The sequence below is a fragment of the Pollicipes pollicipes genome, unplaced genomic scaffold, assembly GCF_011947565.3.
Source record: "Pollicipes pollicipes isolate AB1234 unplaced genomic scaffold, Ppol_2.1 Scaffold_6686;HRSCAF=7923_pilon_pilon_pilon, whole genome shotgun sequence".
Taxonomy (NCBI): domain Eukaryota; kingdom Metazoa; phylum Arthropoda; class Thecostraca; order Pollicipedomorpha; family Pollicipedidae; genus Pollicipes; species Pollicipes pollicipes.
This window is the reverse complement of record NW_023596921.1, coordinates 15,884,847-15,903,757: the sequence shown is the minus strand read 5'-3', so window position 1 is coordinate 15,903,757 and position 18,911 is coordinate 15,884,847. Positions and strand designations below refer to the sequence as shown.

The 18,911-nt window shown below is 51.7% G+C and overlaps 1 protein-coding gene across 1 annotated transcript in view; it reads left to right on the top strand.

The window, feature by feature from the left end:
- The window catches only part of LOC119107975 (uncharacterized), an 87,183-nt gene that overhangs the window by 46,975 nt on the left and 21,297 nt on the right, over positions 1-18,911 (top strand). Inside the window, 4 exon segments of the mRNA XM_037231563.1 lie at positions 418-708; positions 1,410-1,691; positions 2,401-2,595; positions 3,370-3,572. Coding sequence (XP_037087458.1) covers positions 418-708; positions 1,410-1,691; positions 2,401-2,595; positions 3,370-3,572 — 971 coding nt within the window.

Genomic DNA, 18,911 nt, shown 5'->3' with positions numbered 1-18,911 from the left:
ACCGCGCTCACTAAAAAATAACCCCAGCGTTTCATTTTAGACCACTTCTGCTGAAACATGCATGGGCGTTTCCAGCCATTAACTATCGTTAACCCCCGCCAACCAGACGCGTTAAACGGACCTGAAGAGTATTTGCCGGTGCAGTATCTGGGCTGCGAGTGGCAGCCCGTGAACCGTCCGTTGCTGTCGGCACCCGGAGAGGTACGGGTGTCGGCGGCCGGTCATGCCTCTTACGCCGGCCTCATCGGCGCGCTGATCAACAACAGTTGACTGCTCAACAACAGCAATACAGACGAGCTGCGCAGTCTTCGGCTGTTGAAATCGTCCTAGCGCGATCTCTCACGACACAGGCCAAGTTTGGCCAACGCAGGCTCACGTCTTTGCCTCCCTGTACCCCTTCTCCTCCCCCGCCCGCAGGCGAAGTCGCTGCTGCCCCAGGTGAAGCCGGGGGAGGTGTACGAGGCTCGCGTGGCGCCCAGCCACCTGAGTGTGCTGCTCAACCTGGCCGGTCTGGTGGCGCGCGACCCGGCGCGGCTGGAGGAGGCGGACGCCCTCTACCGGCAGGCCATCAGCATGCGCGCCGACTACACGCAGGCCTACATCAACAGGGGCGACGTGCTCATCAAGCTGAACCGCACCAAGGAGGCGCAGCGCACCTACGAGACGGCGCTCTTCTACGACAGCAACAACCCCGACATCTACTACAACGTGAGTGTTTGCTGTGTAGCGATCAGATGTGGCAAGGATGGCGCGCTATACATCGGCTTCGCCGCAACGGCGGTGTGTTCTGTGACTACGTTTATTGGATATTTCGTTTTGGTCTCAGAGAATGTCCCAAAATGTACAAAATTTTCATCTGAATTACTTTGTACTGTGGACGATATAAACATTTTAGCTATGCCATGCAGCTATGCTGAGCGCAAAGCTATAATGATGCTGCCAAGTATCTCCAATGTTTCTATCTACCGCAAAAAAAATAAAGAGCAGCAGGCTTAGAAAAGCTTTAAAAAAAGTAGATGATTATTTCCAAGTTGTATCGCTCTTCATCAGCTTTCATGATGATCCCGTTTCGACGGAGCGTAGCCAAATGTTTGTTGAGCTTTTAGTCCCAAGACCCAGGTGGAACAAGGCACTACCAGCGTCGGTAATGCTCACCAAGATTCCAAAGCCGACTTTTTAGGCATCTCAGAGATGTTCTTTTGGCATCGTGTGTAGCTGACCCACTGATTAGTCTATTTACATTATACATATAATATGGTTATATTTACACCCACTGTGCAATTGACCCCCGCGCTCGAAGCTGGGAAGGGCTCCTTGCGCTCCGCCTGTCCCCGCAGCTGGGCAGGGCTCCTGACTTCCGGCCTTTCACCGCCTGGGCAGGACTCCTGACCCTCCGCCTGTTTCCGCAGCTGGGTATCGTGTACCTGGAGCAGGGGCGGCAGGCGCAGGCGCTCGCCTACCTAGACAAGGCGCTCGAGTACGACCCGGACCACCAGCAGGCGCTGCTCAACTCGGCCGTGCTCATCCAGGAGCTGGGCAGCGGCCAGCTGCGGCCGCGGGCCTACCAGCGGCTGCGGCGGCTGCTCCAGCTGCAGCCCACCGTGGTGGACGCCGAGCGGGTCCACTTCAACCTGGGCATGCTGGCCATGGACGACCAGGACCTGTTGACCGCAGAGACGCATTTTAGAAAGGTGCGGAGGATGCTGTTAGGGCCCCGAGCGGTTATGGCGGCCGGGGGTGCGGGAGCGAGCGGGAGGGTGGGGGAGGCTAGAGGCTGGGATAGCCTACGTGCTGTGAGGCAGAGCGCTACTGCCACGGATTTTCGTAAATGCTTGTAACTTCCCACATGTTGACGGGGGCGATGGTGCAGAAAGCTGCGTCTAGTACTTTTTTCGTAAGTCTCGATATTGGCACGTCGTTAACTGTCAGAAACATTGCAGCTAAGGTCTGACTATTCCCTGGTGACGAATGTGCCGGTTGGTGGAAATCAGTGACGGCATATCACTGAACGGCAGCCGGTGATGGCAGCTGGGCAGGTACAGCATAGCCTGCTGTGCCCTGCGTGACAGCAGACCAGTTGCACCCTGCTGTATCCCGCTTGATAGCAGAGGAGCTGTACCCTGCTGTACCCTGCATGACTGCAGACCAGCTCCTGCCAGCCTGCCCCGATTTCGCGGTGGTGATGACTGCAGACCAGCACCTACTAGCCTGCCTCGGTGCCGTGATGGTGATGACTGTAGACCAACACCTACTAGCCTGCCTCGGTGCCGTGATGGTGATGACTGCAGACCAGCACCTGTTAGCCTGCCCTTTTGCCGTGGTGGTGACTGCACACCAGCTTCTGCCTGGCTGCCCTGGTGCCGTAGTGGTGATACCCTCCGTGACCCGCCGCTGCCGCAGGCGATCGAGCTGAAGCCGGACTTCCGGAGCGCGCTGTTCAACCTGGCGCTGCTACTGAGCGACGCGGACCGGCCGCTGCAGGCGGCACCGTTCCTTCACCGGCTGGTGCGCCACCACCCGGACCATGTCAAGGCGCTCATCCTGCTTGGACACATCTACGTCAACAACATGAACGACCTGGACGAGGCGGAGCGGGTAGGTGGGCCTCCGTAGCTTCAGTCGGCTTGGACTAGGCGGAGCGGGTAGGCCGGCTACACCTCATCCAAGTAGCCGGCAGATATTGACGTCCGCGGTCGCAAAAGGTCTCTCCGTCACAGCCCCCTCCCCTCCCCCCCTTTCTCCCGGTAACAGGCACCCCAGTGGGAGGGAATGGTGTTGGCCGCTGCGTGACTCACAAAATGGAAGAATCGTCAGCGCTGCCGTCAGACGGAGCCGAATGCTCAACCTGGGAGCACAAGTTGTGAGGCACAAATGGCCGTGCAAGATGTGCGGGCTCATCTGGCCGGGGTGTGGCAATACCTCTGATGGACAGTGAATATTGGCCTTGTAATGCCGGCAGCTTATCTTGTTTATGTAAGAGTACTATTTCATTTGTCCGTTACTCTGCGGCGCATTTTGTCGAAGTGGCCCCTAAGATCCCTGTTGGTGCTCGGCTCTCTTAAGTTCCACCATCGGAAAGCGGGAGCGTGGATTTTGACTGCTTTTGTTGGGGTGGCCTGCTCCCCCTCCCGAAGAAAACAGGTGTCGAATTAGGACTATGGCGATGCACGGAATGGATCGCTTCAAAAATGTTTATGTATTTTTGTTGACCAAAAACCATTTTGTGGTGTCACCACGACTCCCAAACGCATCGACTAGTAATGAACATTGGACAAGTACAGTCTTCTCGGTCACTTCTAGCTGACGGCCATTTCCGCCAATCTCACACATCACACACCTCACACTTACATCTCCGCCCACACCTCACAGTGTTACCAGCGGATTCTGCAGCTGGAGCCGGACAACGTGCAGGGTCTGCACAACCTGTGCGTGGTGTACGTGGAGCGGGCCGAGCTAGCCAGCGCTGAGGCCTGCCTGCTGCGCGCCGCCCGGCTAGCACCGCACGAGGAGTACATACAGCGCCACCTGAAGATTGTGCGCGCGCGCCGCCTCGCGGCAGCGGCCGGAAGCACGCCGCCCGACGGCGTCTCCTAGCGGCAGCGCCCGCGCCCGGTACGGCGGCCCTGTTCGGCGTCGGTCGCATTCGTAGGTGCCTCCGTCGAAAGAGTTGATCTATGTAATCATGGTTTATAACAATAGAGAGGGGGAGTGGGAAGGATCGTCCGTCCGTGGTGTTAGCGTGGTATGTCAGCTTTACCTCATTAATTGCTGAATGATACATATGTTATTGCTCTCAAAGCGACATGAGTGTTGCAGTTTGGATGGTTCGTAATTAAATCAAAAATTGAGTGGAATTGATTGGAGAATAGCAGGATTGCCTCGTCAACAGACGCGGCAGTGACATGCGTCGATGAGTGATCGATGTTGCATGTACCGTCGTCCTCTGCCCGCTGGCTTCACTAGGCGAAGCGCCATGCGTGCCTGTAATATCCGGTCCGCTCTCGCTGTCTGACCAAACACTACGAGAGGCGTTACTGTCAGTATTTCCCCCAAGGCCTCGGTAATCACAACAATAAAAATAGCATAACGTTTGACGCGACCGACCCGGTCGCGTCCACCGCCACGCACGCCACAGCACCAAACCCCAAAACCCACAACAGGGACAACTCTGGCGCAACTGTGCCAATTGCCTGGTGCGCAGGCGCGCACCTAAACAACTGCCATACACCACAGTGCCCCAACTCACTGCATCATTTGTTTCCAGGTGATCGATGATTGGCAAGTTCTTCGATCATGAGAATGAAACCGAGCTGTGCTGAACAGCTGAACAATGGTCCCGGGAGGTAGTGAGGCGGTCGCATTCTTCTCACGTGAACCGGAGCCGTGACGTTGAATCCCCTATGCCGAAATGGCACTGGACTCTCGGAGATTTTCCCGGCGTGGCCTTGCGCCCCTCGGTTCTCTGCGTGTACTGAGTGTAAGGCCGGAGAGTTCTCGCCACATGCTATTTTTATATGACGTGGCCGGCTGGCGCGACTGCCTGTAATCAGGTCACAATTGTTGGCCGGACAGGGTGGTGGGGAGGGGAGGGGAGAGGCAGCGTGACACCCGTACTATTGACACGAGGTCGCGTGGTGTCGGCCGGAGACGGGGCTAAGACTGTGCCTTTCCCGCCCTCCCATCCGCGACCCCCATGCTGTCGGACGTCTCTGTCCAGCATACCGATGGATGTGCCGTGTTCGCGCAATTCTGATGTCCCTTCTTGTTGCACGTGCTGTGTTGTTGAGTGTGGTCTCGGTCAGGTTTGGGGCCCGCTGTTGAGACAGGCTGTGGACCCTCAGCCAGACCGCCATCATCAGACCTCACAGCTGTTCTCAGTGTGAAGATGTCTTAAGCAGGTGTCATGCCACTGTACTTCGCGCGCCGTCTACTGCCTATCATCAGGCCTCACAGCTGTTCTCAGTGTGATGATGGCTTAAGCAGCAGGTGTGATGCCACTGTACCTCGCGCGCCGTCTACTGCCTATCGAGGCGCAGTGCTGTTCGCTCCGTCGGCGGCGCGCAGCCCGGCTCGAGGCTGCGTCTCCCGCTGCCTCGTATTTCAGCTTCATGCTACTTGCCCAAATGTACGTATAATTTTCATTTCATTTGCACGCACTTTGCTCAAGTTACGACAAAGCACCCTTCGCAGGCATTTGCAGCGGTCGAATGCAATCTCACGATACATGAGTAAATTTGACTGTTCACAGGTCGAGTAAGATTTTGCATGCCATCTTCGAATTGCGGGCAGAAGAAAAATTAAACAACGAAACTGCACTATGTACCTCAGCATTTGTCATTCAAAAGATGACTGCGTTACACGGGACCACGCAGCACGAACACGTCGCCTGCCACGCCATGAGTTCCAATCAGCTGTGCAACTGTTCCGAGTACCGTCGCGTCGCCGCGCTGCCTCCCTGGACTCTGCGGCTGTCAGCTGGCGCACGGAGTCCTGTTGGAGCTGCCTTCGGCTGGTCATGAGGAGCGAGCCAGTGGCTACGTGTCCCTGCTAAACTGGAAATCTGCCGTGTTCCCACTCCGATCTGAAGGGTGTTCTGCGCTCCTGTGTTGATTTGGAGGGTCTGCTGCGCTGCCGTGCTACTCTGGAGGGCCTGTTGCGCTGACGGGCTACTCCGGAGGGTCTGATGCGCTGTGTTCCCTTGCTAACTGGAGATTCTGCTGTGCTCTCTTGCTGGACTGCGTGGTCGTTGGGGCGGTGCTGTGTTCCCTGTTCAAGGGCTCTAGTATGACATTTCTCGTCCCCCGGCCAGATGCGGTCAGGGTAGCGCTGTTGTGCCGTGCTGTGCTGTGCTGTGCTGTGCTGTGCTCTCTCCTGCTTGTCTCTCTGCTCTGTGTGCGAGTTTTGCGCGTCCTGGAGTGGCGTCTATTGTCGCGCAGCGCGCCGAAAACAATGTCGACAACGGTGAGGATGCCGACAATAATGCTAATGATGATGCTGATGATACTGTTTTGGATCCAGAGTCTTCGCACGAGCTAATGAACATCTGTGATAACATGAATACATATGGTACGTTTCACGTCGTTATCAGACTTTCACATGTGAAACGGAAAGGCACGAAGACTGAATGGAAACCGAACGGGACGGCTTTAGCTGTGATGCTTCTCTCAAAATGTTGCGTCAAATATAGGGATTTGATTGTTTTTTGAGCATGGGGACTGAGCATCAGAAACGCTTACGGCACCAGCTTTTACATCGCTTACACCGGGGTCGCATGTCATTATCCTATTCCAGGAAAGCTTAGACGAACGCCAGACAAGCTGGCACACAGTCTCAGATATATCCAGCATAGGTTCGGATTAAGCTGGGTCTGGGCCTCCATGCACTGAGTTGCGGGCAATGACCTGATGACGAGTCCTGCCGCGTGTATTCTCTATAAATACGCAGCCCGTTTAGGTCACAGTTACTACGGAAAAGCGCCGCCGATGTGGCCGCGGCGACTCCGTTTCGCCCAACCGTCCACAGCTGAGGCTGGCTCAGTCCGCGAACGGCACCCGCGTCACTGTGACCCAGCACGGCCGAATGCCCGTGGCTCGTGACTGGCTGTGAAGATGCCGTCGCTCGCCGCCATTGTCGCCCGCTGGCCGGCAACGGCACGCCCCGCCGCGCCGCGCCGCACCGCAATGAATAGCGCCATCGGTTCGCGTTTCTCGCGCGATCGGACCAACTCACTGGGACGGGAGATAGGGCGGTGGGTCGCGCCAGATGCTCCCCACGAACGGCCGCCGCCCGCCCCAATACCGGACGTAATAACGGAGCGGGGCCGCGGCCGCCGGCGGCGCCCGGGCGCCCGCTGGCCGTGAGAGGCCGAGGTGCCGGGCTCGCGGTGGACGTGAGAGGCTGAGGTGCCGGGCTGCCCGCTGGCCGTGAGGGCTGAGGTGCCGGGCGCCCGCTGGCCGTGAGGGCTGAGGTGCCGGGCTGCGGTGGCGTGAGAGGCTGAGGTGCCGGGCGCCCGCTGGCCGTGAGAGGCTGAGGTGCCGGGCTCGCGGTGGACGCACCGGGCCGCTGCATTGGGAACACGCGCGAAACGTAATGTAAGGCTGCACCGGGACAGCGCGGAGGGAACATTAAAACACCTCACGGGACACATGACAATAAACATGTGGTTGTGTGGGGACGTGTGCGGGAAGCCACACTTGGCTGCGTGTGTGTGGCCACATTCGTGGCAGGCAACAGATGGATGTGTGGACGCGTGCGGCAAGCAGCGGACCGCAATACTGGAGATGTACACATGTCTCATCAATGAGTGCGAACGGAAATATCTTGCGCACAAGCGTCGCACGAAAGTCAACAGCGCGCGGACTGGCTCTGAACAAACTCCAACGAGAGCGGATGCCGCGATAGGCAAGGCCAAAACGGTACTGAAGTCACGCAACTCATTCTCACCTTATTGACTGACTGCCTCTCCCTCCCCCATCCCATATGTTGTCTTATATTAGAACCAAACCGTCCTATCTGGTGCTGAATTTGACGACTCACGATCTGACATCTCCTGACACAATTTGAGAGGCATACGTTGCGCGATGACGGCTCGGGGCTTGGTCAGTGGGCGGTATGTAAGCGCTGACTGCTGTGTCCTCAGAGATGTCCAATTATAAGCAGAAGATAACATGCCTCCTGCTAATAAAGCCGACGTCTGGCCATTTTCTTGTTTTGTGCTACGACGTAACCAGATAACAAAATACAAATGCAAATACTAATAGCAATTCCACAGGTATGTTTAAGGGTTTATTCATATAGGTGAACTAAGTTGGATAAGCAACAATGTTGATGCCACGGTAAATCAACGTTTGTTGCGGTGTTGAAATCGATGCATGTTGTCCCGTATGAAAGCTATAGCCCATTGCCGTTGTAATTGATGTAATATGCACAAACATTGCACAGGGTGATAATGCATTGCCGGGGGTACATTCAGGGAGGTATATGAGCGAAGGGCGGATGTCCAGAGGAAGGCCTCGAGTCGGCCCAAATGACTGGTTATGGCCGACAGTATTGGCCACGATGGCTCAGAGTCGGCACACGTCACTGGTTTAGCCGACAGTATTGGCCACGATGGCTCAGAGTCGGCACACGTCACTGGTTATGGCCGACAGTATTGGCCACGATGGCTCAGAGTCGGCACACATCACTGGTTATTGCCGACAGTATTGGCCACGATGGCTCAGAGTCGGCACACGTCACTGGTTATGGCCGACAGTATTGGCCACGATGGCTCAGAGTCGGCACACGTCACTGGTTATGGCCGACAGTATTGGCCACGATGGCTCAGAGTCGGCACACGTCACTGGTTATGGCCGACAGTATTGGCCACGATGGCTCAGAGTCGGCACACGTCACTGGTTATGGCCGATAGCCACTGTCGGCAATACTGTAGTATTGCTGACTACATCACTGTAGTCGGCAAAAATACAGTTGCCGACAGAAGCTGTATTGGTCATTAATGTGTCAATGCTGTCTGTACCATACACTATTTTGATGGCATGAAGCAAGTGGCGGTTTGACCCCGTGTGCTGATGTTTTGGGTGCGTTTTCAAACCGTACGAATTGTCCAAGTTATTAACTTCGTTCAGACGATAACCTGTATTGCCGATACCGTCGCAATAACCCAAAGACGTTTTTTGCCGACGGTATCGGCCACGATGGCTCAGAGTCGGCACACGTGTCTGGTTATGGCCGACAACATTGGCCACGATGGGTCAAAGTCGGCACACGTCACTGGTTATTGCCGACGGTATCGGCCACAATGGGTCAGAACTCAATGTGCGCATGCTCCAACGGGTTAGGTAATTGATGCAGAAATGGTTGTGACGTACCAGCAGGGGTGGAATGTCGCAGGTATGGATACAGCAAGTCACGAGGACGCTGCCTGTTCTATCAATGCAGAGAAGAGCGGGGGCTGTCATTGATTCACGTTTAAACGCTGTAACAAACATGCACTTTTCGATACCGACTTCGTACACATTGATATCCACCACCCAGTAGGGGTACAGTAGGAGACAAATGTCAGTATTACAGTGAGGCGTGCTAGAGCAAACGCTGCTTTCGGCATTTCACCGCTTTGTTCGACACAGATGTTTTCATGATTAACGTTGACGATACTAAATCTAATTTACCGCCTTTTATGGATCTCGCATTCGATACTGATACCCAAAGAAGCTTACGGATTTGCCTTGGAGTGCGTCAAAAGATGCAAAATTGAGATGATACGAAATAGCAATTAAACTATTTTGATGGCATGAAGCAAGTGGCGGTTTGAACCCGCGTGCTAATATTTTGGGTGCGTTGTTAAACCGTACGAAATTGTCCAAGTTATTAACTTCGTTCAAACGATAAACTTTTGTTTGAGATCGTCGCCGACATTACCAATATCACGAATTCCGTGATTGCTGAGGCCAAATGATTCCCCGTGACAACATCAAGTGAACTTCACTGACTGAAAGCATGAGAAGCCGACCTTTGGTGGACACAAGAGCTTACCACTCGTTACCTTTGTGCTATGCATCCCACGTGGGTAAATTCTGTCTGGGAACTGCTTGAGACAGCCCAAGCACTGGTTCAATTCCACGGACAGATGTCGCGAAAATACTCGGTTCTCTCCGTAGGTGAAATTACTGGGATTTCACGAGTTGCGCGGGAACGGAATTATTACTTACCGCCTCCCACCGGCCACCTTCTGCCGAGCGGCCTGGCAACTGCGCTACCTGGCTGCTGAGCTGCCAGTGCTGCTGATCCACCAGTGCTGCTGAGCTGCCAGTGCTGCTGAGCTGCCAGTGCTGCTGAGCTGCCAGCGTTGCTGAACTTGCCAGTGCTTCTGAGCTGCTAGTGCTGCTGAGCTGCCAGTGCTGCTGAGCTGCCAGTGCTGCTGAGCTACCAGTGCTCCTGAACTACCAGTGCTGCTGAGCTGCCAGTGCTGCTGAGATTCCAGCTGTCATTTTGGGACTCTGCATAAGTCATTGGCCATCAGCCGGTAGTAAAATCGGCCAGCCAGCTAGCCTCCGGTGTCCGGAGCCGCCCACCCGACAAACTGGCTTGGCAAGCAACCAATGCAAGTGTTGGTTAGGTTTGAAAGCAGGTACGTCCTTTTTGCAAGATAGTAAACCCGGGAGCAGTTATTTATGCGAGGGTATAAACTTCCGCGATATGAAAGCGCATCGTGCAAGCATACCAGCTGGAGACACGCCAGATGTTCTTCACTTTTCCTGTTTAACCTGAAGTCACTGATAAAAAGGACACGTCAGTTAGACTGCACGACGCGTCCAGCTGACACCCGTCCATGACGGTAAGCCCAAACCGTACTTGGCCGATCAGCTCACTTCGCACAGCGGGTGCGCATGTTCATATCTCCGTGTTATAGGGCAGGGCCCATGACACGTCACACTGCGTTTGAATGCGTGACGATAAAGAACGGTCCTCTACAGCCGTTCCGCCTCTACGACTTCCCAATGGCAGGCATCGTTGCGGCGGGCAAGTTTCTTACCTTATTCCTTCCCCAGGCACCCTAACTTTACGTAAACAAATTCTCCCAAAATCGACGTTCCTGATTGATCAGGCTCGTTGCTTGCAATTGCTGGCAAAAGAAGATCGCTTACTTGGACACATCCCTGGAGTTATTGTTGTGTAATAGGGTGTATTACAGCTGCTTTGATCTATTTGGAACTGATACGATTCCAAATACACAAAACGAATATTGCTGGCCTAAGGTCACTACGCCCGCTTGCCGGCCATGGTCAAGGTCACCAGGTCATCTCGACGACCGCGGTCAGGGCCACTGCGTCAGTTTGTCGGCCATTGTCGAGGTCACCGAGTCGGCTCGACAACAGCGGCCAAGGTCACCGCGCCAGCTCGTTGGCCGCGGTCAGGGTCGCTGGGTGAATTCGCCCCGGGCGCTGGCGAGTGCCGGTGGCAGCCGCTGCTGGGTCGCCTAGAAAAGAGAGCGTTCCGCGATTCTCATCTCTTCATGATTAATCTGTCTTAGGTAACGTGGTTTTAATTAGATGTACAAAATCCAAGCCATGTCAACGATGTCCTCGTATTAAAATGTAGTCAGCCATGAGGCATGACGCAAGATTTTGGCCGCTAGGAGATGTTTAACTTACGGAGTAAATTTAGCGATGAAGAGAATGACTGCAAACTTTACATGATTGCTTCACCGTCAATGTTTTGACAGGCATGAGGCAGGTTTGTTATGGTTTCGACCTTTCGTGATGAGCAGTGGTCGTCTCTGCATGCGGGACTCATGCAACATGTAAAATGTAGGCAGGTAAAATGCAAGCAAACGCGTGACAATAGCGTTATATGGAAAACACAACTTCATGGCACACTACATGTTTGCTTCAGTTCTGAGAACCGCACCGCTGTGTGCCCTGAGGCTTTCACGTCTCCCCAGAGACGTGTTCGCCCCCGTGGTCCGCGCAGTAGAGCTACGCCGTCACCACTCCTCGCTGTGTCCGAGACGGCGACACGGGCGCGACGTTGGGACGCTACAGCCGCTCCTAACTCATCTCCCGGGCACTCCCGCATCCGGAGGAGGGCACAGTGCCAACTCAGCGTGCAGCTGCATAATTCTCTGGAATCACAGGAGCAAGCCAGTTTTAGGGAGGCTGCAACTGCACAAAACGATATCTATGTTACGCCGGGGAAAACCCCGCGAAATGTTGTTCCGTGGTCCCTGCGAGAACAACAGCATTGGGTGGCAAGCGTTCTGCTTAGTTCTATGTTGCAAACTTACGTCATGGCACCTCATTTTTTGCGAGGTTTCAGAACAGCTCTGAGGTGCTGCAGACCCTTCTCAAGGATGTGTTGTGCCCAGAACACCTTAAAACAACAAAACCACCGCACAGCCTCGAAAATTTTTTCAATGTTTTATGCCAAGCGAACGAAAATGCGGAGCCCCTGGGGCCACCCTGCGGTACAAATGTCCTCCGCTCGACGAGCTGAGCGCCTGGAATGATAAGAGGGTTTTGATACTTCCTGACGTGTTTGCATATTACTCCGTGCCAATTAGTGGACACAAACAGTAGAACTAATTAAATTGCCTGTCTCCACCGTTCGCACGCGCTGAGCACAAGCTCATTTTAAATAACACTGGGCTGGTAGCAGAGGGGGTTAATCCACCGCGGGGCTTTGCTATGCCAGGGCTCTACTGTAGGCGCTGACAGGAAACGGCTTAACTATATTCGGTGACATGTAACTCGAATGGACCACTAAAGAGGTGTTTACGAAGCATTTAAAAGAGTAGGGCTCTAGTGAAAAATTCTAGTGAAAATTTAGTCTGATTAACACCAAGGAAGATAATGATGCTACTTGGTCGTGCGCAAGATAAGAAATTCACCACTATGAGTGTCAGCATATTAGAAACCATCTGTATGGCAGCTATCACGGTTCCAGGTTATACAGGTGGAGTATGAAAAGGCACACACAAAAAGTATGCAATAAAATGATACGAACGATGGTCAAAGATTGAAACAGACCATCAACGTACCATGGCCTGGATCAGATCACTTGTCAGTCGTTAAAATCGCATCGTGTATGGTGTTCTTAAGCGCGCTCAGCGTCGCGGCATGACGGACGCACGATGGCGGGCGGTTCCAGGCAGCTGCGGCTCGGTGTGAAACCTTCCCTGTTTGGCGGTCAGTCGGTGTCTGCGCAGGTGCAGCTTACCTCCATCCGAAGTGCACGCTTCACGGGTCGAAACAGCGGCGCGTGGGGCAAACAGCGCGGGGAACATCGTGAGGAGCGCCCTACCTCCTTCAGCGCCTTAAACACTTTAATTCACGTTGCGGTGCGCCACCCATAACCTCGATCTACGGCCAAGGGGTGTGGTTCACCATTTTGACTAATTCAATGCCGGGGCACTAAAATTTGCACCAAGCCTAGCTTTCCGTATTCGATTAACAAGTGACATGTAAAATTTTGATTTGCGCAAACTTCGGTAACGTAAAAGTTGATAAACGTAAAAATTGGCGAACGTAAAATTGGTAAACGTAAAATTTGGCATGCTTAAAATGTAGTGGTGGACGTAGAATTTAGTAAACAAAAAATGTAATCGTAACGACAAACTCAAACGTAACACGCTACGAAAACGGTGCGTAAGACGGGACTGTGTGGCTTTGACCATTTAAAACCTTGTACGTGGGCCATCCGGCGTCGTAGCGAAGCAAAAACTATCTATTTTGACTGAAGAGGGTACGAAGGGCACAGTCGTATTGATACGTACGGATGTGTGCCGTTGAGTGCTGTGTGTGCTGTTGAATGTTGTGTTTGCTGTTGAGTGCTGTGTGTGCTGTTGAGTGCATCCAGTTCGGTACTCTCCGGTGCAAACAGCCGATCCGCCCGTTTGAGGGGCGTGTTTTAAAGGCTTGATGGCGATTCTGGCATTCCGGGTAGATCTCTGAAACCAGCTACACACTGGAGCCAATTTACTTTTATCAACACCAGGGCGATTCCAACACTGTTCACCCATAGTTGTGGCGGTAATCAGCCGGGAGCAGCCTATGTTAATTGCTTGAAACTGGTCTCACGAACAAGACGCTGTCATCTTAACTGGAGGATATTAGACTGTGCGACTGCATAGGCTTGTGGGCCCACCTCAATTTAGCCGACGCCCACCCAAATTATGCGAGCTTTTTTTCCTTTCCATGCATTGGTCACGGACATTCCAACCATAAAACATTGCAGTCATCGATTTGGACGACTTAAACACTGCCAGGCTGGGCCAGACCTTCAGCCAGCCAATTTTTCAGGCGATGCTATTCGTCAAACTGGCGCACAAGAGCTACATGGAGGAATCTCAGCGCGTTTAGCCACAAATGGCGGACTTTTCTGATGCCCAGAGGCACGTTCCTGAAGATCTCTGATTTCATACCTGGGGTTTTATAATCACGGAAATGATGGCAATTGATAGTTCTTGCCTCTGCCGTCATCTCGCCCGCCCAACGCCATACAAGGCGTCCTACTGGCTTCGCAATTGTCGCATACCTCGTGTCACTGTGATGAGGAGCCCTCGGGCTCTATTGCTGCGACACCAGCTACCTGACACGACACTGGCGGATCGTTTTTAAACGGGGTGTAGGTTAATTAGACACCGTATGTGGTTGCAGCACGAGGAGACACTGTATGTGTCTCCCCGTGGCTCACGCGAAAAGTGAAGGTACTTCGCATCTTGCATCAGCATCTTGCATCTTTACACAGGCATTTCAAATAAACAAGACTAGTGTGTGACGCTACGAAATATTCAGGTTTGAGGACTGGCAACGAGGCTTGTAAGCTTGGCATGTTGATATTATCCTGAATGCAGTCCATGCACTGATTTAGATGGGTTACGAATGTTGTCATGCTTGCAATAATGTCAACTGTGAGATGTCCAGTGAATGACCCTGTCCAGGTTTTTTTTTACCTCCGCCATATTGGTATTTATGTAAGAATGAGACGTTTATTATCAACATCGTGTGACCACCATTGAGATATATAAGGGCATGATACTGCCTCAATATTGATCAGCATAACCTGGCGCAGCAGCAACGGACGAGACTGACCACCGCACCTGTGTGCCGGACCAGGCACGTGAAGGGAGAGCACCGGTCACAGCTGCACACGGTCGTCCACCGCCGGCGGTTGAGGGCTGAGCTGTAGCGGGTCTATTTGGGCGGGCAGCAATGATGGGCAAGCGTTTCATAAATGAGTGGTCGTATATCAAGGCGCGCGGGTCGAGTTTAATGTCGATAATGTGCCTCGCACGGTGTGATGCGCTAGTTTCGTCCGTCCAAACCTTCTGTTGTTGTTGCCTGTGGATAAGCTCACCATCGTGGTCATCGGTGCGAAAAGTGATGGTACTTGGTGTCTTGAATCTTTGCATTTAATATATGTTATAAATCATTTTGCTAACTGCGTATCCGCACAGGTGTCCCTTCAACTCATTGCGCAAGTTTTGTCTAAGTATGTTTTTATCCTATCGTTTATTCACAAGCTTGGCAATTTCCCAGTTGTTTTAATGTTCAAGACACAATTCAAACAGGTTATACATCACGCTCGTGCACGCTAATGCATACATCATGTCGTGCACCACCTCGATGCCGCACAACTTGTATTATACCACACACCAGGAAACTGCTCGCTTTTCCGAACTCGTCGACAAAACACACCCAAAAAAAGAACAGAATAAAGCGTTACAAGCCGGCAGGCATGGACGTCGTGCAATAGCGCAGCAAACACAAAACGAGAAAAAGTACGTGGGATATTACCTTTCCTTTTCATATTTTAATCAAATTGTCATAACGGAGCGACCCATTCCAATTACTTGCAAAAACAAGCTGTTTGCCACTGATACGATCTGTTTTTTTTTCAATTTGTAGACAATTATTTACCAACTGTTTAACTTCTTCGTAGTTCGGCTACACAGCGCGTGCGGTAATTTACAGCTGGCAATCTATTGTTTGGTGATAAGAATGATTGAGTGAATTGCACGTCATCCGCCTATAATTCCAAACAATATATGTCGCATTGTATTAAAGACACGATATCAAATTTTGTGATGGGCTTCTCCCACGTGCTATTTACCAAATGACATTCATATATAAAATGGGCTAACGTGTCCGTCTGATTACAAGGCATACACTGATATGTATCAGTAACATTTCGAATGTGTAAGTAACGCCTCGTGGGTATGTCTCTGTGGAGCAGTCTACACCGTTGTGATTGCAATTTACTACACTTTGTACAAACACATGAAATTTTGTATATCTTTTTTTCCAATTACCCCCTCACTATCATCCATATTCCCATCTAGCCATCACGCTAGGTGTATGAGTGCTTACTGCATGTCTATATAACTGTAATCTGCGCAACTCTTCCACTGTAAGTGATCTTCCCACAGTCTGGATCGAAAACGTCTCTTTTTCCGCCTCAGTTAATTTCGGTATGACCCGTCCACATAGTTGCCTTTTCACATGCGCAATAGTTTTTGTGGCAGTGCTTCATATGTCAGGAAGTCGATCTTGGCCTCAGGATACTTGTGATTGATCTCCTTTATCTTCATTGTGTGTCAATTATTTCTCGTTAACAGGAGCCCGGGTGGCCGCTTGGATACTCTTCGCTCAGGTGGGGGTTAATTTGAGCCTGCCCCCTGAGATCTCAGGAACTAAGAGAGCTAGAGACACTTAATTCACAGGGTTTGTTGATATATACATGAAATCATTTAGGTCAAAGTTAGAGGTTTCTAGGTTATGACCTTCGGGTCTAGTAAGGTTGAATATGGTGAAATTCCAGGTTGGTCTCCAAAGGGCCCCTGGAACCTAGATAACTGTTCTAGGTAAAAGGTCACATGCTTGTCAGTGACCTCGTTTGACCTTTTGAAGGTCATGGTGACCAAAATCATACACGACCACTTTGAGCTTTGCATTTTGATAAGCGGCATAGATTACGCCAGGCAGTATGCCCCTGAAAACAAAATGTTGAACTGGGTCATTCTAGGTCAGTGACCTATTCTGACCTTTAAGAAGTCTATGGAAAGTGTATAATGCGGTTCCTGTTATCAATAAATTCGAAATGAACACCAGAAACTGCCCTACATAGCAAACCCTAGAGTAATAAAGCAGGTTGATTTTAACCCTGGTCTGACCTTTATAACTGGCCTTAGGTCATTGTAATTTGTTAATTTAAGTGTTGTGTTGCTTAAGAAAGTATCTCAAAGATGTATGGCTTCGTCTAACATTCCGTTGTTGGATCAGATTGAACGATTCCCTGTAAATTGTCTTCGCTTAAACCATGGCCTGACTTTGACCTGCCATAGACCAGCGACTTTACAAAGTACATTTAAATTGTGTACGCAAGCAATCCGCTATTGAATTGCCTATAACTATGCAAAATGTGGCAAGGCGATGCCACGCCGCTCGGAGGCTTTTCCGGAAAAATGTTTGTGAAGATGAATTTGACCCCATCAGAGAGAGTGTTAAATCGCCAACAATTATCACTGCTTGTTATTATAAGTTTTGCTGAGTACACTTAGTGTGCGTTTAGCATTTCGTCAAGTAGTTTAAAATGCGGGGAGGACACAATGCAATTTCGTATCATTGTTCCAGATCTCATGCAATTAGAACGTTCTATTCACTTCCTCATTCTTCCTCGGCGAGGAGCGCACGGTTCGCAATGCTCGCTCCCACGGTCGCCACGCGTGTCGGTCTTCTGTTGCGGATGTGATGACCTCGGGTGTGGGTGACGCTATCACTTTCCGCATCGGCGACCGCAGACTGCTGACATGCGCTCCAATCTTCTGCTGCGGGATGTGATGACCTCGGGTGTGGATGATCGCTATCACTCTTCCGCATCGGCGACCGTAGACTGCTGACATGCGCTCCAATCTTCTGCTGCGGATGTGATGACCTCGGGTGTGGATGATCGCTATCACTTCCGCATCGGCGTCCGTAGGCTGCTGACACGCGCTCCAATCTCCTGCTGTCCAAGAGGAAGTGAAGCAGACTTCTACGTGCTACCCTCATGTCAGCGGAGTACGCTGCAGACGTTGAACTAATTACTAACTGCGGTCGGAGACAAGTCGCCAGTTTCTGCTCCATTGATTGTATGGTATCGCAGGGTCGGTAATGTCCGCTGATTTGGATTCCTATTTGATAACGTTCAAGACGGCAACGTGAGGTGGTTGAACATGCAACCTATATTTCAAAATATTCTGTCTTTCTCGTGGCATTGGGTGCACACAATAACATTTTTTTATTTAAATACGTTCAGAGTGGCGTTTTCTAATTCACACGGCATGTGTTGCCAATTTTCCGCTGTATGTTGTACTCAGTAAACAAGTCAAGAATCGCACTTTTTGGGGGGGCGGGGGGAGGGAACCGACCACTGCTTCAGTAGTACAATCTCGAATGAGGCAACTCTGTGAACAATAACAGAACTAGTCCGACTGATGAAACCAGTACTTAATTGGTGGTGTCCTCGTTGTTCGTTGCTTGCTGTTAAAAAAAGGTGCGTTTTGGAAACATAATTCTCACATGGGCCTAGAAACCTCATTTCGAGCTTACTATGGTGTACAAGATCTTTTTAATGAGCCCCATGCCGAGTCACATGGTATTTTCCATATGCCACGCTTCATCGTATATATGCACGCTAGGGTGTGTCATCAGTACCAAAACCAAGTGAGACAAAGAAATTCTTTGGCGCAAGAGCCCACAAGTGCACGGCATAGCAAAAGGTATTCCCAAAAGCTTAAATTCGTGAGGCACGGGTCGATCGAAATATCGCCGTAAACCAGCACCCGGCGTTGCAGTCACCCGATGCTGGGTGGCGTCCGCCGTTGCAGGTAACACTAAGCCGTGGGCGGCAAGCGACACAAAATACCTTTGCGTAAAGAAATAACGCTACCCAACGATCCTTAGGCCGTCGTACGAGAATGTCCCGGTTTAAGGTCTAATATGCGGATCAGACATTGCCCGATTGATTGCCATTTGGCGGAAACTTTATGGGCTGTTGAGTATGAACTCGTTGTACGAGTATGTTGGCTTGTATTGTTTTACACTTTCATTTCTCCAGGACACCTCACGTGATGCAAACAAAGCTATGCATAGCATATGACTCAAATATATTGTCTGATGTACAACTTAATACATACAGCAAGCTCTGCAACCTGTACCACGAACGTAGAGGGGGGGGGGGGGGAGTGGTAGGGTGGCCCCATGCCCATCTCTTTGCCGAGCCTGCGTATTCGATGCACGGACCCAAACAGCAACTACTCACAGACAGAGACCCAAAACGCGTGTTGGTAGAGATCGCACGGTAACAAAAATACCGTCGCAGCTGGGCTCCACATATTGCCGACGCTGCAGCTCCAGCCGCAGACGTCCTCG